Genomic DNA, 26,006 nt, shown 5'->3' with positions numbered 1-26,006 from the left:
TCCCCTTGGCCTCCAAAGTTTTTATAGGGTTCTTCCTTCTGTTTTCCTTTAGCATGGAACTGGTATCCCCAGTGACCTATAGATTGGAAAAGGTATCTGTTCAAACTTGGATTTTACTATGCTTACCCAAGAGTCTCCTGAGGCCTAATAAACTTGCCAAGAAACTACTTTAGCATTGTGCCACATGTTGCTAAATCTAGCATGGGTCAATTAGAATTTAAAAGAAGAATACAAATTTATTTTACAGCAACACAAAATTTTATTAAGCAACATTAAAAAGGTAAGTAATCAGAAAACAATTATTTCTATAGAGCTACATTCTCTAATGAACTTTTTTCCTTTGAAGAATCATTCCTTTTAAAAAATGCTACCTGTAACAGTACAAAAATATGTATGTATATACATATATACATATATATATTTAAAAGAACAATTAGGTTTAATAGGAAAAGGAAATATAAAAAACCAAAATAATTATTTACACTCATATAAACACTATTCAAACAAAATAAATACATTCAATAGCCACCTAGTGAGCTACTACACTGCAGGTCCAACTGTGAAGTAACTACATGTAGTATCAGATACCCAGATTGACAATACTGTATTTTTTCACTGATTTCTTCATTTGCTTAATTTTCTTCCTTAACACTTGATGATCTTGTTTTAAAATATACCGAAAATATCTGCAACCTAAAAAATAAAATAAGCAAATTAATACTCACTAATTCTTAAGTATATGTCTTTATATTAAAATTTTTGCTTCAAATTTGGCATACTGATAATGAAATAGAGGTATTTATATTGTCACACGTAATAGCATAGGTCTAAGCATTTTCTAAGAGCTGTCACCAATAAAATGTACTATTTCCTATATAAGATTTTGTTTTGTTTGTTTGTTTTTTGCCAGTCCTGGGCCTTGGACTCAGGGCCTGAGCACTGTCCTTGGCTTCTTTTTGCTCAAGGCTAGCACTCTGCCACTTGAGCCGCAGCACCACTTCTGGCCATTTTCTATATATGTGGTACTGGGGAATTGAACCCAGGGCTTCATGTATACAAAGCAAGCACTTTTGCCACTAGGCCATATTCCCAGCCCCATGTAAGATGTTTCTGATGGGTCATAATTAAAGCATATACTTTAGCTTATATTCTACTCTTCCCTCTAAACCCTAATATGCCTTATACATACAGGTATGCATATACCTTATATATGTGCATAGCAAATTATATATTATATACTATAAAATGTATATACATATTCATATATGAGCCTCTTCAAAGGCAAATTAGTTTCCATTTCAATGTTAGCTTGTAACTTAATCACAATGATATCTATCACAATGTTCTTTGTTCTATGGTTTTACTAGATTTATGGGGTTTTGTTTATTTTTAGATAGTCTTGCTATGTTGCCCAGACTGGCTTTGAGTTCTTGGACTCAAGTGATATTCCCACCTCAGCCTCCTGAATGGGGGGGAGTTAACATACTTATTCTTATTTCTAAACATATCACTTGATTTAGTTAAAATAAAATATCTCATATTCACACTTCTACTTATACTTACATAGAAAGCTGGAATTTCACTCCTACCTTAACAAAAAAGAAAAGCTAAGCAGGGTGTCAGTGGCTCATGCCTATAATTCTAGCTACTCAAGAGGCTGAGATCTAAGGATCGTGGTTCAAAGCTGGCTTAGGTAGTAAAGTCCATGAGACTCTAGAGACCAAAAAAGTGGAAGTGGAGCTGTGGCTCAAAGTGATAGAGATCTAGCCTTAAGTGAAAATGGTCAGGAACAGTGCCCTGATATAAAACCCCAGGACTAGCGCACACACACACACACACACACACACACAAAAAAAAAACTTAAATAAACTATAAAATTTTAATAATTTTTTAACTCAGAAGAGAGCTAAAAGTAGTAAAGTATCTCACTAGAAGAAAGGGACCTAATTTGTTTTTCACATAGCACAGAAACAACTACACACACCTCTGCTAAGAGCAAAGCAAAAGCATACCACCACCATTAGAATTTGTATCTTATGGTGTACACAAGTAGAGTCAAAGCAAGAAGTAAACCTAATTCAATTCTCAAAAAGGTTACTCACTCCACACTAACACCTGGACAGAAGAAGAGATGTGCCTATTTTCTAGCAGGAGATGTCTTACATTCCTAGAACAACTTATAATTGATACAGATAGTATTTTGATGAGATGGCTACTTGGTATTTAAAACAATCCTATTAGCAAATAAGGAAGAAACAGTGTTACAATGCCCACTTCACAGAGAAAGCTGTCAAAGGCCGACTGCTTGACCTAAGTATGCGGCAAGTGAGTGACAGTAGTGGAAAATTAGCCCAAATACAGGTACCTCTAGACAGATATGTGCACTACTCTAGAAAGCATAGAAAATGACAACCCAAAACAGCTTTCTGTCCTTAGTCATTTTTTTTATAACTTCCTTATTTGCTAATCCCCCTCTTTCCATAAAACCAATGTTCAACTAATCTTAGTGACTATATGAAATATATGCTGGATACTAATTCCAAAATAAAATAAGCCCTAAGTGCATTAAAGAATTTCTTTAGGACACCTTAAACTTCCTAGCAATTTATATCTTACTAGCAGTCATTATAAGGTTTATTTTATTCATTTCTGAACATATTTTGCAGTTTTGTACTGTTTCATGTTCAGTGGCACAACAGTGAAAAGTTGTATTGGCTAGTCACTTCTTGACCTTATGCCTGAAGAGTTTTATTGAAAAAAGATCAATTTTCCTTTTTATTTTAAGGGGACTTTTTGATATGCTAACAAGAGCTATTCTTTGTTTTCAAGAGAAGAAAAGTTCCCTCCTTACAAAAACAAATAAGCACAACAGGGGGCTATAAAAGAACAGTGAGGTCATTAAAAAACACTTCTTGTTGTTGGTGGTGGAGGACTTAAACTCGGGGCCTGGGTGCTATCCTTGAGTTCTTTTGCTCAACTTAAACTCAGGGCCTGGGTGCTGCTATCCCTGAATTCTTTTGCTCAAGGCTAGCACTCTACCACTTTGACAGCTCTTCTTCTGGTTTTTGAGTGGTTAATTGGAGATAAGAGCATCATAGGGACTTTCCTGCCATGGCTGGCTTTGAACTGTGATCCTCAGATCTCAGCCTCCTGAGTAGCTAGGATTATAGGTGCGATTATTGGCATCCATCTAAAGAACACTTTTGTCCTTTTAGTAAACTAGATAATATCAGTAACCTTTCTACAGAGCAGGCCAAAAGCTTATTACTACTATTAAAAGTTAGCACAGTGCATCTTAATGACCCCAAACAAAACTCAACTCAGCAATGAAAACCAGTCACAAGCAACAATAAGAAATCACTGTTTCTAATGCATCGGATCCTTTATATGCACATCACCTGGGCCCAACCTGGGATTCATTCTTCCATTCACCAATTATTTCTCAAGCACATAGAGGTTTTAGGCACCACATTTCATAAGCTCTAAATGAATCAATCATACTTTGGAATTTCAACATTAGCCAAAAGCCATTTATTGTTTTTTTATTTATGGCCAGTCCTAGGGCTTGAACTCACCAGGGCCTGGGCACTGTCCCTGAGCTTCTTTTTGCTCAAGGCTAGCACTCTTATCACTTGAGCCACAGTGTCACTTCTGGCCTTTTCTGTTTATGTGGTGCTGAGGAATCGAACCCAGAGTTTCATACATGCTAGGCAAGCACTCTACCACTAAGCCACATTTTTTTTTAATGTAAAACTTATTGTGAATATACCTTTTCCTAACAATATTCCAGCCACAAAAGCTTTCTCACAAGCCAAATCTGTGTCTTCCTTCCAATCACATTTTGCCCAAAAGTAACTGAAGTGAAAGGTTGGCCACCAGGTTTTCCTGGAGTTCCACTGTTCTTGAACCCATGCAGGATGACTTCTGGGAAAGAGAAATGTCAAAAAAGGAAGGTCAATGATGCAATGATGGGGACAACCCTGTGTAGCTAAGATTAGAATTTGCAAAGGGTCTGTGGAAAGATGACAAGGAAGATGTTTCCACACTAACTTCTGAGTACAGACGTGATTTGGCACATGACTGGCAGTAGCATGAAGGCAAATCCTTTTGTGTTCTCTTGGATCTCCAGATCCTATTCCAATTCATTATAGCACAGTGGTTAACAGTATAAAGTTCTGGATTCAAATCTCATTCATTCATCTACCAACTGCGTATTCCTAAATCGATTGCTTAATCTTTCTGGATCTGTTTCCTTGAGGATAAAAATGGTACTAGTTCAGTAGCACAGCATGCTTCACATAAAGCTCTTTACACAGTGTCTGATAGTAAATGGCCAAAAAAATGTTGGCAGTCAAAATTACTTCATTACATATTACATACTTACTTTAGCCAGACACTGGTAGCTCATGTCTATAATTCCAGCTACTCAGGAGGGAGATATCTAAGGATCATGGTTTAAAGCCAGCCCAGGCAAGAAAGTTAGTGAAGCTCTTATCTTCAACTAGCTTTAAAAGTAACTGGTGGCTCAAGTGGCAGAGTGCTAGCCTTGAACAAAAAAGCTCAGAGACAATGCCCAGTCCCTGAGTTCAAGGACCAGCACCAAAAAAAGGAAAAAAGAAATTACTTTAAAACCTTCCATAAAATTATAAGCCACTGAGAACTGCAATACAGATTAAGATGCCATTTTTATACAAACACATGGAGTACATGACTATGATAGCTGCACTGAGGCTAGCTAATCATCAGTAACTTAACTGAGTATATGCTTATTTAGCATCTACATGCTCCCTGTGGTAAAACTTTTAGGGATTGGAAAAATGCATAGTATATTTCCTGGCTATCAAGAATCCTACGGTCAAACACTACAAGTGGTATAATGTGCAAAGAACAATGATAAATTTTATCATATAAAATTTAAACTCAAGAAGTAGGCTTAGAGTTCAATCAAACTAGCCGAGTTACTTTTAATACAAAGAAACAAGTAAATATAAACTCTACTTACCAGAAAATTAGTTTTCTCTTCTCCTATTTTTTTAAGAAAAGGAAAAAGAGAACCTATAGTGTAGTAGGAAAGTTAAACAGCATACTACAATTGGGAGGTGGTTATCACACTCCTGTTTCCACTCTCCCAAATTCATATGTGAAATCAACAGGACATTAGGATGATACAAGGAGGTAAGGAATTGGGAAGCATTAGAATGTGAGGTAAGTCATGAATTGGATTAGTGCTGTCAGGAAAAGAGCCCCAGAGCCTTGCCTTGCTCCCTTCCACACATCAAGAAGGCACTATATGAACAGGGAAGCTGGCCCTCATCAGGCTCCAAATATGCTAGCACTTTCACCAGGACTTTGTACTTCCCAGCCCCTAGAATTCTTAGGAGTAAATTTGGTCCCCACTATGTGTTTTCTTATAAACTCTCAAATAGACTAAGATATACAAACAAAACATTTTATAATCAGCACATACTATTTCCTGCATCAAGTCAATTCTGAGGCTTGAAAAAAGTTCTTGGACACTGAACTTCCTAACCAACTAAAATGGACAAAATATATAAATAAAACTTAATATTGTGATAGCCTTTCTTCTCACGTAAAAAATAAAAGCCACCTCCTTTTTACATAAAATGTGTCATTAATGATAGTATGATCAGATATACACTTTTAGGTACTTACTTTGAGACAATAAAATATCTGACAGATATTACTCATAACTTTCCTAGCTTCTGATGTATGCAGAAAATAGTTGAAGATATTGCTCAAGAAACTTTTTTAAAGGCAATTTTTTAAATTTAAAACTTGAAAGACATTTCAGGATGCTAGCAACTCACACCTATAATCCTAGATACTTGCAAGGCTAATAATCTTGAGGGAGGATTGTGGATGGAGACTAGCCAAGAGAGAAAAGTTCACGAGACCCCCTTCTGAATCCATAGTTGGAAGCCATGGTGCATGCTGGTCATTCTGAGCTACCTGGGAGGCTGAGACTGGGAAGATCATGGATCCAGGCCAGCTTGGGGAGAAAGATTCCCAAGACTCTATGTGAGAGAAGAGAAGCTGGGTGAGAAAGCATACGCCTGTCATCCAACAAATGACAGAAAGCCTGGAATAGGCAGATTCCTGTCCAGGTGCACACCTGGGTAAGATGCAAGACGATTTCTCAAAAATAACCAGTGAAGAGCAGAGCTAGTGGCATGGTTCAGTGGTAGCAAGTGGGTAGCTCTGAATTCAAACCCTAGGACCACAAATAAAACAGAAGAACAGCAAGTGAAAGACATAAGCTTAAACATTGGTTAGTATTATTTATGAGGTTCCAGTAATAAGTGTTATTTCTTACTTACTCTATTAATACTTGTTTCAGATATTTTGCCAAATATTTCCAAGCAGTTATGTTCTTAGTGCATCCAGCAAAATCCAAAATCCCAAATAACACTTCCAAACCCAGTTTACGGTGTTCTTCTTTTTCTGCAATAGTGGTAACAGTCCAAGTTTACACAAGGATATATAAAGTTGATCAAGTAATAGTGAATTATAAGCTTCTGTCTGATTAAATGTTTAAAACAATTCACCATGCTCAGTCTCCTGTGATGAATCAGAAGAATTCAGTGATAGTCTATGCTAATAAGGACAAGATAGTAAGTCTTATCCAAATACACTCTTCTACTTATATACTACTAAGAACCTGCACATTTTTGTCACATTCTCTTTTCTTGGGAGAGGGACCTGCATAGTCTTGGTACTAATTACCTCAGCAAGCTGACTTCTTTCTAATAAGTATGTACTTTTCTATACCTACCGGAAGCTCTATAGAAATTAAAATTATATAAATTGAAGCAATTACTCTTTTGCTACCCATTGCCCAATGTTCTATCAAAGCAGACAAACATTCTCTGTAAAGAGTCAGCCAGAAAAAGATTTGTGAGGCATGCAGCCTCTATCACAACTCTGCCATTAAAGTGCAAAAGCAGCCTTAGACAATACCTAAAGGAATGGAGTCCTGTTGAACTTGATTTACAAAATCAAAGATGGAGCTGGGAATATGGCCTAGTGGCAAGAGTGCTTGCCTCATATACATGAAGCCCTGGGTTCGATTCCCCAGCACCACATATATAGAAAACGGCCAGAAGTAGCGCAGTAGCTCAAGTGGCAGTGTGCTAGCCTTGAGCAAAAAGAAGCCAGGCCCTAAGTCAAGGCCCAGGACTGGAAAAAAAAAAAAATTTAACTCAGACAAAATCAAAGATGGGTGGATTGAATGCTCCATAACTGTTTGTTAATTTCCTAATCTATAGAATATCTACACAAAGATGTATAAAACAACAATTACTTACCTGATTTTCTAAGTAATACATGGAATTCTAGCATCAGCTGATGAGATGGAACAATCTCATACAAAATCTAGAAGCAACAACAATTGGTAATTTGCACATATTAATGACATATCTCAAATTTCAGCTCCATTTCAAATAAAGTTGAAAGGTGTGTGTACAGAGATATGTGTTTAGTATGCAGCCAAGGCTGGCCTTAAAATCAATCTTCCTGCATATATCTTCTAAGTGCAGTGAAAAATAACCCCTGCTACTGAGAAAGTCAGGACTATTGGGAAAAATTAATGAAGACTTTTCATTTTCATCTTACACATATCTACTTCTGCTTACCATATTTAAAACCTTAAAATATTTTATCTCTGTCCAGAATAAAATCTTAATTATCTTGAGATAGGCAAATTATTCTTAGATTAAAAACACTAAAATTATATGCATCAAAAATTAGAAATGTCATATCCAATGCCTAACGTATGAAACTGTAACCTCTCTGTACATCAGTTTGACAATTAAAATTTGAAAAAAAAAAAAAAGAAAATAGATGAACAAAAATAAAAAAAAATTAGAAATGTCTGCTCTTCAAAAGACACTATTAAAAAGAGAAAAAGTGTTGCAATACAGTTTATTAGAGTACATGCTTAGCATACTCAAGGTCTTGAGTTCAATCATCCCCAACACCTGTAACATAAAAAAGATACCAAAAAAAGAGAAGCAATCCTCTATGGGAAAAAATTCCCAAGCCATGGAATTTTATCCAGAATATACAAATTCTTTTAAATCGGGAAGATAATACCACTCAAAAAAAAAAAAAAAGATAAAATATCTGGACACTAGAAAAAATAAAAAGAGAAGTAGGGGACATAGGAATGGCCAAGACATATTAAAAGATAGTCAACATTAACCTTTAGACAAATGCAAATAAAAACTATAATGAGGGCTGGGAATATGGCCTAGTGGCAAGAGTGCTTGCCTCCTACACATGAAGCTCTCGGTTTGATTCCCCAGCACCACATATATGGAAAACGGCCAGAAGGGGCGCTGTGGCTCAGGTGGCAGAGTGCTAGCCTTGAGTGGGAAGAAGCCAGGGAGGGTGCTCAGGCCCTGAGTCCAAGGCCCAGGACTGGCCAAAAAAAAAAAAACTATAATGAGATATCCCCTAACAGTGGCACTGCAAAGCCAAACACTCAATATTAAATGTTGGCACAGACGTGGGAAAATAGAAGTTTCACACATAGATGGTGGTAATGTCATTGGTACAGTTATTTCAGAAACAGCTGAGTAGTTTCCTAAGAAGTTCAACATATTTTCCTTACCCAATAATCCCACTCTTAGTTACCCAGTAAAAAATAGAAATACATGTGAACACAAAGGCATACATTTATTGTCTTAGTAGCATAATATGCAATAGTGAAAAAGAGAAAATAAAAGCTGGAGAGATACATCAGTGTTAAGGGTTTTGTCTAACATGTACAAAGCCCTAGGTTTGATCCACAGGACATACCCTTTAAAAAAGAAGTCCATCAAGAAATGGATGCTAAAAATGGAGTACTACTCAGCTATAATAATTTACTAATACATAAAACAGCACGAGAGAAACTAAAACATATTACTCTACCAAGACAAACCATACCAAAAAAGAGCATAAACTGCTCAAATATTGAAATAAAAATTCTACACCTAGTGGTATTCATTAGATACTACATTGAAAATGAACTATACAACTTGTGATGGGAATAAGAGGCAAAAACTGGGAGAGTGGGCCAGGAGTTTGGCCTAGTGGTAAACTGCTTGCGTAGCATGGAAGAAGCTCTAGGTTCACTGCCTCAGTACTACATAAACAGAAAAAAACTGGAAGTGGTGCAGTGGCCCAAGTGGTAGAGTGCTAAACTTAAGCAAAAGAAGTCCAAGCCCCAGGACTGGCAAAAAGAAAACCCCAAAACAAAACAAACAAACAAAAAACTGGGAGAGTGAGAGAAGGGGTGACATTGTCCAAAAGTCAATGTACTCTTTACCTCACTTATGTAACTGCAACCCCTCTGTACAGCACCCTGATAATAACAATTTTTTTACAAAAAATTATACCTTAAGCACACTTATCAGTTTTGCTTTTGGTGCCTTCTCTCGCTTTAGAAAGTTGTATAAGTAGATGTGGGCATTGGGATTTGATGGGAACTTTGCATCATAGGCATAATTGGTGAGGACTTTCCTGGCTCCATCATGATCACCATAGAATTCCAGCATCTAAAAACAGATTTCCTTCAGATGTTTATAAAAAGGTAAGATACAACTTTACCACTAGAAGGCAACAACAATTACAACAAATGTTCACAAAATGAACAAACAGTAACTTTTTAAAGGAATAACAGTACTATCCTTTCTCACTATCATTGTTACAAGTTCTACACAGAACAATATCACTTAAGATAGAGGTTGTGGATTCCCATTTAAAAGCTGATTATTTTGTTGCTAAAAAAAGGTAACTTCAACATAAAAACTACTAGAAATGAGACTATGAAATAAAAGTCCTCAGGCTGGACTCTGGTGGCTCACATCTGTAATCCTAGGTACTCAGTAGACTGAGATCTGAGAATCACAATTCAAAGCCAGCCCAGGCACAAAGTCCATGAGACTCCAATTAGCCACCAGAAAACCGGAAGTGGTACTGTGGCTCAAAGTGGTAGAGTACTAGCAATACTAATGATTGTGAATAGGATGTACCTCAGTGTCCTACCACAAAAGATGTGCATGATAATACATCTGCCATAATTTTGTTCTCATCCTTACACAGGAACTCACATAGTAGGATATGACTTTAGAGATTATCTTCACAATGACCACTTTAATACTCATAAATTCTTAAAAAGAGCAAATATATTCCTATAGTACAGTGTCAAGGACTTCTCTGTCCTTTTACAATGATTCTGACATGATGGGACACCTTATAAGCTTTCTGAAAGCTACAATCCTTCATCTTATACATTGTGATCTATGTAACCTAGATTCAGATTTTTCCATTTCCCCATTATATCTCACTCAATCTTCCTACTTTTCTTCTAAGCTCAACAAGAATAATGTAAAATTGACTTATACAATCACATTCTATTTATATTGTGGATATTTGACATGGCAGGTTACCCAGTGGTAAAAATAAACAAAAGTAACTTTGATAACACATTAATAAAGACCAAAATGTGCTGTTTTTCTTTTTTAAAACTGATCTTCTCCATTATTTTCCATCTGAACATTGGGCAAGCTATCTTTCCACACGCTTAGTACAAAATAAAACTGACCATTTTTTTTAAAGTCTACTTACTTCTACATAACTCTTCACAAAAGGGTCCCAAACTCCAGGAATTTTAATCAATGCACCAATATGCGTAGATGTCTTCCAGCTCTGGTTAAGTATATTTTGGGATTTTGTGCTGTAAGCATAATCATCCTTATCTGCCCAAAGATAAATGAGTTTTAATGTCATGAAATCTTAAGGATTTCTGGTAAATTAGTAACACAAAAACCCCAAGAAAAGTTGAAGTCCTGATGGCTCACAGGTCAATTCTAAGAACTGGATCTCATATCAATTAAGATGCAAAACTCCTCAACAAGGAACTAGCATATGAATCTAGCCACACTTATAAGCCTGAAATCCTAGCAACTCAGGATGCTATGATTTGAGGATGACGGTTTAAAGCCAGTCTGGGCAGGAAGGTCCATGAGACTTATTTCCAATAAACTACCAAAAAGCTGAAAGTGGAGCTGTGGCTCACGTAGTAGAGCTCTGAGCAAAAGAAGCTTAGGAGCAACACACAGGCCCTGTATTCAAGCCCTAAGACCTGCACAAAAAGAACAGGAAAAGGGCTGGGAATATGGCCTAGTGGCAAGAGTGCTTGCCTCACATACATGAAGCCCTGGGTTCAATTCCCCAGTACCACATATATAGAAAACGGCCAGAAGTGGCTCTGTGGCTCAAGTAGCAGAGTGCTAGCCTTGAGCAAAAGAGAAGCCAGGGGCAGTGCTCAGGCCCTGAGTCCAAGCCCCAGGACTGGCAAAAAAAAAAAAAAAAGAACAGGAAAAGAGAAAGTGATGCTGTGGCTCAAGTGGTAGAGCGCTAGCCTTGAGCTGAAGAGCTTGGGGACAGCACCGAGGCCCAGAGTTCAAGCCCCATGACAGCAAAAAAAAAAGTGAAAGGAAAAATTTGACAAAGGGCATTTATGAAACACTCACAGCTAACATTGAACTTAATCATAAAAGATTTTATGATTTTTTTTTCCTAAAATCAGGGACAAAAATGTTTTCTCTCACCACATCTATTCATTATGATGAAGGTTTTGCTCAGGGCAATTAAGCAAGAAAATAATAGGAAAGATGACTAACATTGAAAAGAAAGAAAAATATCATCTGTTTTTGTAGATGATATGATCATGTACCTAGACAATCTGAAAACTTATTAGAGCTAAAAATGAGATCGTCAAGGTTGCAGGGTCTAAGGTAAATACACAAAATTCAAATGTATATCAATACACTTGCAACAGACAATAAGAAAATAACACTGCAGGGCTGGGGATATGGCATAGTGGCAAGAATGCTTGCCTTGTATACATGAAGCCCTGAGTTCGATTCCCCAGCACCACATATATAGAAAACGGCCAGAAGTGGTGCTATGGCTCAAGTGGCAAAGTGCTAGCCTTGAGCAAAAAGAAGCCAGGGACAGTGCTCAGACCTTGAGTCCAAGGCCCAGGACTGGCCAAAAAAAAAGAAAGAAAGGAAGGAAGGAAGGAAGGAAGGAAGGAAGGAAGGAAGGAAGGAAGGAAGGAAAAGAAAGTAACACGGGAAATAAAGCCATTTACAAATGCAAAAAAAACAATACTTAGGTACTATTATCTTTAATACTTGGGTATTATTTGTATATCTATAATTGATTATCTATATTTACCTGTAATCCTAATCAAAACCTCAGCTGACCTTTACATGAAAACCCAAGATCCTAAGAATAGTATATCTATACCTATATCTGTCAATAGCTAGGCAGATGACAAACAAACATAAATGTTATAAGCCAGGAGCTGGTAGCTCACACCTGTAATACTAGCTTCTCAGGAGGCTGAGATCTGAGGACGGCAGTTCAAAGCCAGCCCAGGCAGGAAGGTCCATGACATTCCTATCTCCAATTAACCACAAAAAAAAAAAAAAATCCAGAAGAGGAACTGTGGCTCAAGTGGTACAGCACAAGCCTTGAGCAAAAGAGGTCTTTGAGTTCAAGCTCCATTTAACCACCACCACCAACAACAACAACAACAACAAAAAAAAACCCAAAACTGTTAGAATACTTCTGACTAGATGTCATAAAGAACTCTTACAATTAAATCATTAAGACAATTTGCTGGTGTGGTGGTGTATGATTATGACTTTACCTACTTGGGAGGCAGAGATCAAAAGGATCTGTTTGAGACCAGCTTGGGCAAAAAATTAGCAAGTCCGGTCCATTTCAACCAGAAAGCTGGGTGTGCTAGTATGTGCCTCTGATCCTGGCTACAAGAAAGGAATACATAGTAGGAACGCAGTCCAAGGCCAGCCAGGATAAAAGCATGGGACTCTATAATAAATAATAATAACTAAAGCAGCACAAATGGGCTAGGGGGTATGGTTCAAGGGGTAAAGTACTTGCTTGGCAAACTTGGAAGCCCTGAGTTCAAATCTCAGTATGCCAAGAAAAAAAGAAAATTCAATTAAAATCCAAACAAAAGGTCCAAATACAAATTTTTCCAAAGAAGACACATTAAATGGCCCATAGGTACATGAAAAAAAAAAAAAAAGTTCCACAAAGTAGGAGAAAGCTACCCTTGAGCTCAGGGATAGCACCCAGGCCCTGAATTCAAGCCCCACAACCAACAACAACAAAAAAAAAATTAACAGATTAACCCCAGGAAGTAAATGCCAAAGCAGTTAGCTCCCTCCTACCATCTAATTATAAATATCAAGTTATAAGAACAGGAGACAGGGCTGGGGATATGGCCTAGTGGCAAGAGTGCCTGCCTCATATACATGAGGCCCTGGGTTCGATTCCCCAGCACCACATATACAGAAAATGGCCAGAAGTGGTGCTGTGGCTCAAGTGGCAGAGTGCTAGCCTTGAGCAAAAAGAAGCCAGGAACAGTGCTCAGGCCCTGAGTCCGAGCCCCAGGACTGGCCAAAAAAAAAAAAAAAGAACAGGAGACATAAAGAGGCTATCTAACCTTTCACAAATGGGTATGCACTGGCCTGCAACCCTAGCTACTCAGGAGGCTGAGATCTGAGGAATCCAGTTCAAAGCCAGCCTGAGCAGAAAAATCCGTAAGACTCTTGTCTCCAATAACCACCAGAAAACAGAAGAACTGTGGCTCAAAGTGGTAGAGTGCTAGCCTTGAGCAAAAAGAGCTCAGGGACAATGCCCAGGCCTTGAGTTCAAACCCCATGACCTACAAAAAACCCTCAAGATTAATTTCTAAAAGCATTATTTATAATACTCCAAACTATATTTTCTAAATAAAACTATATTTTCTAAATAACCATCAAGAGTATAGGAATAGACTAGTATGGATGTCATACAATGAAATGTTTTACTCCTACAAATATGAGTAAAAGACAGCTACATTTAACAATGTATGTCTTGAGGGGCTGGGGATATAGCATAGTGGCAAGAGTGCCTGCCTTGGATACACGAGGCCCTAGGTTCGATTCCCCAGCACCACATATACAGAAAACGGCCAGAAGCGGCACTGTGGCTCAAGTGGCAGAGTGCTAGCCTTGAGCGGGAAGAAGCCAGGGACAGTGCTCAGGCTCTGAGTCCAAGGCCCAGGACTGGCAAAAAAAAAAAAAAAAAACAATGTATGTCTTGAAATCAGTGGTAAACAAAATGTGTAAGGTCTAAAAGAATGTACATGCTATGAACCCAAATATAAAAAATTTGGTTGGTAAAAGGGAAGAGGGCAAATATAGTAGAGGGGGTGGGTTTGCTCAAAGTGCACTGTTTGCATGTATGGAAATACTGCAATGAAACACCCTATTATAAATGAAACTAAAAAGATGATATAATCCAAAAATAAAATATTAAAAAACATATTACTGAAAAAGTGTAAAAACTCAGATATATAATAATGCAACTTATCTGGAACACATATTTATTTTAATCAGTTTTGCTACTATCTTTTATAAAGGAAAGAAAGTCCTTAATACATTAACTATTAGAAAAATTTCAGATATAAGCAAAGCAAAACTACAGTTACATATACAAGGAAGAGTGTAAAGAAAAACAAGGAAGGGAATACCATAAAAGTCCATAGGTGGAGCTTATTATTTATTAACAAGGCTTATGAAAGCAAGGCACCTACTCTCCCATAGAAGCTGGGTGTCCGGGCCCTGCCTTCAGGCATTGGCCAAAACAGAAAATTCTTTGGCAGCTACTTTAAGGGGAATGAATGGGTCATATGGGAGATACAAGCTTGAGCTGTTAGAAACTGCCTTAGGAGTTGCAGGATTCTCTGCAACAATCCTTTCTTTGTATAGTTTTCCTCCATACTCTTTAGGATCTTTTCACGTCCTTATCCAATTTTGTCCTGATAGTTACCCCTATGGTAAGGACTACTTCTCTGTTATTCATACTTAATAAGCAGTATTTCCTTGGTTTCTGAGAGCCAATTTAATCCCTTTCTTCTTCAAATCTTCCCTTTCCTTGCCTCCCAATACACTAGAGAACTGCTTTATTTATGTTAGTCTTGTGAGTATTTTGCAGGCTCCATATCTGGAATGCCCTTTGAACTTCAAGACTCACTGGCCTTTGCCTAGCAACTCCTGGTAATACCTTAGCTGCATGTTTAGCCTTTATCTCTTGCTTTTTATTCTGGACATTTTCTGGTGTATTTTATGCTGTTTTCCCATTTATACTAAGCAAATTTTTGGTATTACTTTCATACCTTCTATTTTCTTAACTTTGCCATAATTTTTTATGTAATTTCTCTTTTCTAAAAAATGGCTTATGGAGCAACAGGTGTGGTTTGTGGCTGCAATCCCCATATCTGGAAGGCTGAATGAGGAGATCATGAGTTTTGAGGCTAGTTTGAATAATGTATTGAGGCCTCATCTCCAAAAGCCAGTGACCCAAACAAAACAAACACATGGATATTAATTGACTAGGTGAAGTTTTAAAGTTTTCAAATAAATCATTTGGTGACTTATGCATGTTGGAAGCTGGAATTTAGACAGATAATTCAGTACTTTTCTGTAGTTTGTATTTTATTCTATAGCAATGATAGATGAATATTGGATCACGTGTGTAGCTTTCTAGATGATCTTTAATGAGAAAAACTGAGGACTAGTTCCATATAGCCAAACTCATGAGATCTTCACATGTGAGCATATACCTGTTCTTTTTTTTTTGGCCAGTCCTGGGGCTTGGACTCAGGGCCTGAGCGCTGTCCCTGGCTTCTTTTTGCTCAAGGCTAGCACTCTGCCACTTGAGCCACAGCGCCACTTCTGGCCATTTTCTGTATATGTGGTGCTGGGGAATTGAACCCAGGGCCTCATGTATACGAGGCAAGCCCTCTTGCCACTAGGCCATATCCCCAGCCCCATACCTGTTCTCTATAATATCTAAAGTCAATACAATTACTAGATGATTCTTTAAGACCCCTTCTAAGAAAAGTTTATTTCTTTTTTTGTAAGTCGTAGGGCTTGATTGAGCTCAGGACCTGAGCGTGGACCACCCCTGAGCTCTTTTGCTCAAGGCTAGTTCTCTACCACTTTTAGCCTCAGCACCACTTCTGGTTTTTTGGTGGTTAATTGGAGATCAGAGCCTCATGGACTTTCCTGCCCAGGCTACCTTCGAACCACAATCTTCAGACTTCAGCCTCCTGAGTAGCTAGGATTACAAGTGTGAGCCACTGACACCAGGCTAAATTTATTTCTTACAAAAACAGTAATTATATACTTTAAAAAAAAGTTTCTTTGGCTGGGAATGTGGCTTAGTGGTAGAGTGTTAGTCTAGCATGCATAAAGTCCCATGTTTGATACCTCAGAACCACATAAACAGAAAAAGCCAAAATGACAATGGGACTCAAGTATTAGAGTGCTAGCCTTGAGCAAAAAGTTCAAGAACAGTACCTAGGCCCTGAGTTAAAGCCCCAGGACTGGCAAAAAGAAAAAAAGTTTATTCATATTCACTCACCAAGCTTTGACAATTCCATCTTCTTTTTAGACCAAGAATAGTACTGCAAAAGCCCTTTGTAGGCCTGAACAAGGTTCATTATTATTTCCTGGGAAGCTGACTTTTCACCGTATCTCCATGTTTCTGCCTGACTTAGATTTCTGTTTGCATCCTCAAGCATTCCATGATGTATAAGGTACAATGCATGTTGCAAGGAGATCTGCACCAATTTTAGAAAAGCCACTTAAGTCACTAAATAAACATTAGTTCAAAAGCTCAGCAAATACATAACATATGCAGAGTTAAGTCTTGGTAGGATACAAAGGACATGATACTGACCCTATCATTAACATAAAATGCTATGTAAATGAGAGCTAAGTTATAAAAATTCACAAACAGAAGATAATATGATACAAGGGGTGGGAAGACAGAATGGGAACAGCTTTTAAGATCAAATATTCTGGTTCAAATAAGCTCAGGAAAAACATCTTGAGTGTTAAAGAGTCATGAAAAGGAAAGTATATCCCTGATACATTCAAAGCAATTAAAATAAACAAAGAAGGAACATTTTAAGAAGTGAAGCCACTAAGGAGATTAGTGGAAAATACAATTAAACCGACAAGTACAGTAGATCAAGAAGCTGAAGACCTCCATCTCAAACTGTTGCAATGATTTCTCAACTGGTCCCTCCATTCCTGCCTCCCACAGTCAATCTCCCACGTGGCTACCAAAGAAATTCCATCATTTGGCGAAACCTTTCACTGGAGTCTCCCACTGCCTACAGGATCAAACCCAAGCTCCTTCGGTGTGGAACACAGGGCCAGGTCTATTTTCCCTGATTTCTACCTAAGTGATTCTTAAGAGTAACAAGAGCATTGGATACAAGGCTACCAAATTATAACCCACGATAAATCAGGTAACCGTTCCTCTAGTTTTCCTAGAGAAACAGCAATGGTGTTCTTCATAGTAATAGTAATCAAAAACCTTTTACTGTTTGTCCTTAATTACTGGCCTCAGTCTCTGGAGTGAGAAATGAGGTTCCTTCTGTTTACTTTTCACTCATGGCATGCCTGGTCTACCAGAGGATAAGTTCATAAGGGAACACCTAGAACCTAAGTGCACATTCAGGAAAATTTTCCTAAAGTAATAGATAACATGTAAAACTAATTCTACACTGAAAAACATCTGTTTGCAAAATTTTAAAAAAGATGTGAAACAGCACAACCACTATAGCAAAGAGTTTCATATTTCCTTAATATGTTAAACAGAATTGTGGGAGGTAGAATGTACAGGTGACTTAGCATTTCTTCTCCTAGGTATGTATCAAAGAAACTGAATGCAGGTGCACAAACAGATACTTGTATACCAATGCCCACTGAAACATGATTCACAGAAGCCAAAATATGAAAATAACTCAGCGACAGATAGCAGCTATTTAACATGTAAATACACAGCTACACAAAGACATAGGATTCTGATACATGCCACAACATGAATAAACCTTTAAAAGATGTAAGTGAAAAAAAGACATAAATGGACAAATATTGTGGTATGTATATTATCACAATTTAAAAAAATGAGGAACATAGTGGGGACAGGAGGGAAAAACTGGGAGAGAGCAAGAGAAGGGGTGACATTGTCCAAAAAGAAATGTACTCATTACCTGACTTATGTAACTGTAACCCCTCTGTACATCAACTTTACTGAGGAACAGAAGAAGTAAAAAAGAAAACATTACTAAGGCAAAGACAGAGAGTACTTCAGGCTTTGCAGGCCATGTGGTATCATCCAATTACTCAACTTCACCACTGCCATTCAAAACCAGCTACTGACAATATGGAGACCAATGAATGTGGCTGTGTTACGATAAAATGTTACAATCTTGAAAAATATAAAAATATTTTATAAGACATGATTGAACAAGTGTTCTTTTACTTTAAAATATATCACAAAGAGTAGGATCTAATATTTGGGAATGTCTCAAAAAAATTATTTTGGCCAGTCCTGGGGCTTGAACTCAGGGCCTGGGCACTGTCCTTGAGCTTCTTTTGCTCAAGGCTATTGCTCTACCACTTGAGCCACAGCGCCACTTCTGGCTTTTTCTACTTAGGTACTGAGGAATTGAACCCAGTGCTTCATGCATGCTAGGCAAGCACTCTATCACTAAGCCATATTCCAGCCTAGTAAGACTATTCCTAAAAGACATAAACTTGGACAGAAGGTTCCACACAAGCATGAGGAAAACTAAGGTATTTTCAGAACAGCCAGACAGTACAAATGTGTTTCCTCAGCTTCTTTTCTCCCAGTTATCTTCTTGCCAGTTAATTTTGGTGATAAAGTCTTTGTAGACATTTCTGCATCGGCTAACTTCAAACTATGATGCTTTGGATCTCAGCCTCCTAAGCAAATAGGGTTATATTTTCAATTAGAAAACTTAAAAGCTAACAAATGAATGGTTCTCACAATATTGCTTCCTTTTTTTTCATACAGAGAAAATTTCTTTATTAAAACAATTAAAAATGTTCCATTATTATTTAGCTTTTTCTTTTGAGGTTAATGCTGCATAATTTTTTTAATTCTATTATATTTCATGTATTTGTTTAACATATGTTATTGTTATTTCAGAGGTGATACACAGAGGGGTTAGAGTTACATGAGTCAGGTAATGAGTACAATTCTTTTTGAGCCATGTTTCCCTTTCCCTCGCTCTCACCCAGTTTTACTCTCCAGTCCCTACACAAGATATACAAGATATAGGGGCTGGGGATATGGCCTAGTGGCAAGAGAGCTTGCCTCCCATACATGAAGCCATAGGTTCGATTCCCCAGCACCACGTATATGGAAAACGGCCAGAAGGGGCGCTGTGGCTCAGGTGGCAGAGTGCTAGCCTTGAGCGGGAAGAAGCCAGGGACAGTGCTCAGTCCCTGAGTCCAAGGCCCAGGACTGGCCAAAAAAAAATATATACAAGATATACACAAGTTTTTTACATAGTGTCTAGTGAGTACCCCTGTTGTATTTGTTAGCCTTTTGTTCCATCTTTTCTGTGCCCAACCCCCTCATCCTCCTATAGACAAATATACTAACAAGACAAAAGGCAAAGACAACAAAAACAGCAACAACAAAAATCTCTCGTTTCCTTTTCTAGGAGTTCATTTCATAAGATATCATATGTTTATATGATCACATAAAATACTGAGCTTTTGACAACAGTGCTTTCAATTTCTCTTGTCTAGATATCCTAACCATTTTTCATTATTGTCTACCTTATCATTCATGTAAACAATTTTTTTTAAAAGCTGGGCAGTGTGGCACATGCCAGTAAACCCAGCTCAGGAAGCTGAGGCAAGAGGATCAGAAAGGAGTTCAAGAATAGCCTGGGCTACATAGTAAGATCCTATCACAAAACAAAACAAATGATATTCAAAAGAAAACCAAAAGCAAATTTTGCACATTTAAGTTTACCTACAGAGTTACATACTCACCTTTAGATAGTTCAAGACACCAATGTTTTTCATCCGGTCAGCAAAGGTATTGAAAGTTTCCACGTTGCTTTTGGGATGATAAAATAGAATTTCACTCCCAAGCTTCCAAATAATCTGTCAAAGCACAAATTACTACCAAAATATAAAGATTTTGCCTTAATACAATTTCTGCCTCCAATTTTTTTCTGAGTACAACATGTAAAAACAACCTAAAACTCCTGAAAGATACTTTTCTATATACTGAAAGTAAGATACTGTAGCAAGACACTACCAGTATCTTATTCCACTTCACCCAGTAAAGCTAGTACTACATGTTCGGTGATAGACGCTTTCAACTCATTTAAGTTACCAGGAAAGCATAACAGTACTATTATTAATTTTGTAGGCTAAAAACCAGCAGTTAAGATATTCATATATTAGATGTTTCATATATTTAGTTGAACTTTAAATGAATTTTATATATTTAGTACATATTAAACATGTTTACCACTATTTAATATACATTAAGTATATACTTTTACTAGCACAGGAAGAAAAAGTGAAATAGGTTTTGGTACAGTCAGCAGCTAAACCTGTACTCAGGCTTTTGTTTTACTTCATTAGATACAATGTTTGCTATAGTAGTAAAAGCTATATGAGATAGTTTACATGAAGTTAGCTGTGGATGGTCTTTTTCTGAGCAAATTTAACTGTACATGCTAGGCATTTTTTCACCCCTGCCCTCTGAAATGGACTTTCTGTTTGGACTTGGAGAGACAGTTAACAAGAACCAATTATTAAACTGGCACCCACTATGGAAAAAGATATGGAGTTGAGGAGCCCTGTCCAAGCATAGGGATGAGGGAGTAACAAATGTAGGTCATAACTGTAAATAGGATAGAATTCATAGACCTTGCTGAAAAGGGGCTCACACGAGGATGGCCATAGCTGAAGACAGTGAAGGTAACAGATAAGGGAAAGCACCCAGGCAGGCACTCCTGGCCCTATCCTAGTAAGAGAAAAGCCAATGAGGCTGGAGAAGCAAAGCCAGAAACACTCAGGAATCTGCTAGTTTTCCCAGCAAACTCACACTACTTACCTCAGGTGCAGCCTGTCTTTTGTGGCTATCTGAATCTTCCAAGATCTGCAAATAACTGTGCATGAACTCTGCAGCTCGCTGCCACTGGTGCTTCAGCAAAGCTTCTTGGATAAAACTTAAACAAGCACTTGTTGTCTGAGCAAAATCCTTCTCTTTTTTCCCTCCAGTCGCTATGAAAATAAAAGAGCCTCTTACCCACTGTGACTCCTAGTGAGCTATTCAAAAAAACTTACTTCTGATAAGCACAAGTTTTAATATGGGGAACAGTAGGTATTCCTTGATGCAGCCCATCCCTAATATCAAAGCTAGTCTCATCTGAAACAAGCTCTTCCACACAATGTTATTTTTCCTGACTAAAAGATATCCAAGTTGGCATGATGGTGCAAACCTGTACTTTAGAATTAGAAGGCTGAGGCAGGACTATCCAGAGTTTGAGGCCAGATTCAGCTACAAAGTGAGATAGCCTCAAAAAATAAGGTCTAAAGGTCTAGAGCTAGGTCTAAACTTATTTTGATTCCATGATCATATTCTCCTCCTACTAAACCATTTAGGGAGAATCTTGCAGAGAGTTTCTCTAAAAAATAAGCCCCACAACTCAGGAGGCTGAGATCTGAGGATCATAGTTCAAAGCCAGTCCAAGCAAGAAAGTCTTGAGACTCTTATCTCCAATAATACTCAAAAAAGCCAGAAGTGGCACTATGGCTCAAGTGGTAGAGCAGTAGCCTTGAGCACAAAGAAGCTCAGAGACAGCATCCAGTCCCTGAGTTCAAGCCCCCAGGACTAGGGGGGGAAAAAAAAAAGAATAAGCCCCAGTATTTTAGATGGGTTAAAAAGTCCTCAAGGTCATCCTAGGCAAGCCTGGCCTTGACTACCTAACAATGTTCTAAAAACTCCATGCCAGCTTCCATTTCTTTAGGACCAAATTCTCAGTAATTTAGTGACTGACATATTAAAAGAGTTGCAGACATTAGCACTTCATCTCTATAAAAATGGACAATGCGAACATTAAGGGAGGTATTAGGGCTTATTTATAGCCTTGTTATGTGAGACACTGGTTCCACTGTTTTCTTCTCTTCCTTCCCACCACAACCACCAGGTCTTGGGCTCAGTCTTCCAGCTAGTTACCCTTACCCTAGGCACCAACAGGTACCCAGCAAAGATACTTTTAAACAGTTTGAAGGCTTTCTACTCCCTACATACTGCTTCTTAAAATTAGTCTTCTAGAGAATTGTGCCTGTAGCCAAAGCTTTATAATAAAAAATCTACACACTGTCTACATGTACAAAAACAACAAGGGTTGAAAAAGTGAAAGATTCTAAAATTTTCATCTGCAATTGATTTCCAATTTTTTGCTCATCAAAATTGCACAAATACCTAATCATTTTAAATAGATCATTATGTAGCTTTTTCAACCATTTAGGGGTCAAAGACCTGAAACACTGCTTAAACTTAATTTACTTCCATCTAAGTCCATTAAAGTAATACATCAGAATTTACATCTGTTAAAACAGAATTTAATAGCTGAAGTGTGGCTTACATGGTAGATTTTTAAGCAAGCGTAAGGTCCTGAGTTCAAACCCTAGTGCCTCCTTCAAAGAAAATCCAAAAATGCTAAATCTTTTCTCATTCTAAAAATATGTAACAGTCCAGTCAAGCAAGGCATAGTGCCAGATGTGTATAATCACAGCACTCAGAAGACTGAGGCAGGAGGATCCCAAGTTTGAGGCCAGCCTGGGCTACTACTTGGTGGGACTTCACTTCAAAAAATGAAAACAACAACAGAAGAGTAATACATAATAGTCATTAGGAAAAAGTGATACAAGGGTCTCAACTTCTGCCTTTGGCTTGCCATTTAAACCAGATCTCTTGCTTTTCTGTCCTTAGGTCATTTTTCAGATAGGGTCTTATGATGTTTGCCTAGGTCAGCTTCAGACTGAGATATTCCTACCTATACCTCCCATATACAGCCAAGATTACAGTTGGGTACTTTCATACTCAGCTTACTTATTGACTTTTGCCTGGGCTGGCCTCAAACCATGATCCTCCTAACCACTACTTCCAAAATAGTATTACTGTGCCCAGCTAAAATTTATGTAAAAATGTCTTTGGCTTTGATCAAATGTGTAAACCTATTAGATAGAACCATGTCTCAACCTAGAAGAAATTTTAGTATTTAAAAACTTATAGGCTGTTTGGCTGGCGTGGTGAGCTATGCCTGTAATACCAGCTACATGTGAGAACTGTGGTTTGAGGTCAAACAGCACAAAAAAAGTCGGCTATTTAGATTTCACTAATGTCTTTTTAAAGTAATATAACTTCATTTTAAAATTCCACCAGCTGCTAAAAATTGTACATTAAGTGGACATGGTATTTTAAAACTGCACAAAAGAGTACACTATTTGGGGTAAAGATGAACTAGGGGATATGTAAGCAAAAAAGATACCAGAGATGAAAGTGCTCAGTAAACTCTGCCAAAAATACAAATGGATCCACTAGAGTGCAGACTGTATTAATTCAAAGCCAAAGGTTTCAAAAAATAAAATAATCAACTTCTTACCATTTCATTTTTACTTATAGCCTAAAAAGAGACTCACGCATTCCTATTTTGACAATAAAACCAGCATGGGTCATTCACTTTGCATCCATGTTGAACCTTACCATTTCCTTGCATTAAAATGGTTCTATTGTTTCACTTACCTACAGTGTCTAATTTCTTTTGAAGCCAAGGAAAGTGCATTCCTGCACTGGAGACCACCGAAGTTTCCATTTGGTCATCATCCTCTGTCGCAGGCCTTGTCAATTCTTCACTGAAATCACTCCTATCTGCTCCAAACTGAGAACCACATTTTAATCCCTAGGATTCTGTTTTTGTTTTTGTTTTTTTTTGTTTTTGTTTTTTTGGCCAATCCTGGGGCTTGGACTCAGGGCCTGAGCACTGCCCCTGGCTTCTTCTTGCTCAAGGCTAGCACTCTGCCACTTGAGCCACAGCGCCACTTCTGGCCATTTTCTGTATATGTGGTGCTGGGGAATCGAACCCAGGGCCTCATGTATACGAGGCAAGCACTCTTGCCACTAGGCCATATCCCCAGCCCAATCCCTAGGATTCTGAGCTGTCCAGAAAATCAGCCACCTTTTCATCTAAGAAGTATCAAATGACCAGCATTATACCTGAAAGCGTTGTTTTATTTTTTTGTGCCAGTCCTGGGGCTTGAACTCAGGGCCTGAGCACTATCCCTGAGATTCTAGGTTAATGCTTTGCCACTGAGCCACAGCTCCACTTCCCACTTTTTCTGAGTAGTTTATTAGTGATAAAGAGTCTCATTGACTTTCCTGCCCAGGCTAGCTTTGAACCTAGATCCTCAGATCTCAGCTCCTGCATAGCTAGGATTATACCAGTGAGCTACAGGCATCTGGCTTAACAGCTTTTTTAATCTAAAAAATTAATTTAAGGTCAGCAACAGCCAAAATCATTGATCCGCTACTCTAAAAAACTACTGACTGTATTTCAAACACAAAGCTAAGTAAAAGCCCCTTCATTAAGTGGCAAGAGTGCTTGCCTTGCATACATGAAGCCCTGGGTTCAATTCCCCAGCACCACATATACAGAAAACGGCCAGAGGTGGCACTATGGCTCAAGTGGCAGAGAGCTAGCCTTGAGCAAACAGAAGCCAGGGACAGTGCTCAGGCCCTGAGTCCGAGGCCAATAACTGGCAAAAAAAAAAAAAAAAAGTGTAAAGGCCTCAGGGGGTGGGGGGAAGGGCTTGTAATTCTAGCTATTAAGGAGGCTGAGATCTGAGGACAGAGTTTTGAAATCAGGCAGGAAAGCCTGTGAAACTCTTATTTCCAACTAGCCACCAAAAAGCTGGTAATGGAGCTCAAGTTGCTGGAGCAATAGCTTTGGGGGGGGGGGGGGGAAGCAACTAAGCCCCAGTACCACAACACACACAAACCCTCAAGTCTAGAGAAATAGCAAACTGTGTAACAAGAATAATCAGAATAGTAATAGTAGCAGCTGCTACTATTTACTAATCCCTTCCTACATACCTAGCCTATTCATTGACTAATTTAATCATCAGACCAATCCAGACGTAAAAGCTATTATTTTCATTCATACTAATGTTGAAAAAAAAAACTGACTTAAAAGGATATCAAGTTTCCTAAAGTCACACACACACACACACACACACACACACACACAAGTGAGGACGAGAGTTGAGGGGCAGCGGGGGGTCACAAACCTACAGGCATGACTAGAATAAAGTGAAATGGCCGTGGGAAAGGAACCCACAGGCCCATCCTGAGTGGAATCTAATCTCCAGATGCTCAGCGTCCCCCACCCCGGCACTCCCCTCTCCCCACATCAAGTCGAGTGACACTTCGGGAAGCTCTTCGATTTCTTCCCAATTTTCTTCCTTGCTGCAACCTTACACGCGGGACCCTAGTTCGGAGCCATCTCCGAACTGTCTGGATGACCTCATCCGCTTTCTAACTTCGTTTTGCCTCAAATTCTGCTTCTCCACATGCCGGCAAGGGCAAAACCTTTCTAAATGGAATTCAGTAGCGAAGCTAATGTGTTTGAGGGGTAGTCACACTCACACACTCACACTCACACCTTTCCTTCCCAAATTCTCAGGTCCAGGTCTTCCACAGGGCTAACGCGGTTGCCAGGGTAACCAAGCTTCGGCACCACACCCGGCGGCTTTAAGGAGTTCTTAGCACCGTGGGAGCAAGTATGTGAAGGAAAATGCGGCGGATCGTACGCACCTCTTCTTGTTCCTCTGTCATCTCCGCAATCAGGAACGCAATCCGCGGCAGTCACTTTCCTTACACCTGGGGTAGCTCCGTGCACCAACGGCGTCTCCCGGCCCCAGAACAGCGCGTGACAACTCCCGCCGGAAATGGAGTCAGCGAGCGTTTCCTTCACCGGAAGTGGAGTGCGCTATTTAGCGTTT

The 26,006-nt window shown here is 38.5% G+C and overlaps 1 protein-coding gene across 3 annotated transcripts; it reads right to left on the bottom strand.

Annotated features, from left to right (window-relative positions):
• On the bottom strand, positions 1–26,006 carry Taf1a (TATA-box binding protein associated factor, RNA polymerase I subunit A). 3 transcript variants are annotated; one of them, XM_048358162.1, is made up of 11 exons: positions 25,819–26,006; positions 23,752–23,887; positions 21,055–21,224; positions 19,977–20,090; positions 16,516–16,714; positions 10,633–10,763; positions 9,402–9,560; positions 7,326–7,392; positions 6,339–6,462; positions 3,770–3,924; positions 4–693 (listed from the first exon to the last, which is right to left on the bottom strand). In XM_048358162.1, the coding sequence occupies exons 1-11, from the start codon at positions 25,837–25,839 to the stop codon at positions 581–583; spliced, it is 1,389 nt and encodes a 462-aa protein (XP_048214119.1). In that variant the 5' UTR covers positions 25,840–26,006; the 3' UTR covers positions 4–580. The 3 variants fall into 3 exon arrangements, with proteins under 3 accessions (XP_048214121.1, XP_048214119.1, XP_048214120.1); XM_048358163.1 differs by lacking the exon at positions 25,819–26,006 and adding an exon at positions 24,164–24,316 and having other exon boundaries at positions 6–693; positions 23,752–23,920; XM_048358164.1 differs by lacking the exon at positions 23,752–23,887 and having other exon boundaries at positions 1–693; positions 25,819–25,976.

The sequence above is a fragment of the Perognathus longimembris genome, chromosome 11, assembly GCF_023159225.1.
Source record: "Perognathus longimembris pacificus isolate PPM17 chromosome 11, ASM2315922v1, whole genome shotgun sequence".
NCBI classification, from domain to species: domain Eukaryota; kingdom Metazoa; phylum Chordata; class Mammalia; order Rodentia; family Heteromyidae; genus Perognathus; species Perognathus longimembris.
This window is presented reverse-complemented; position numbering and strand designations above follow the sequence as displayed.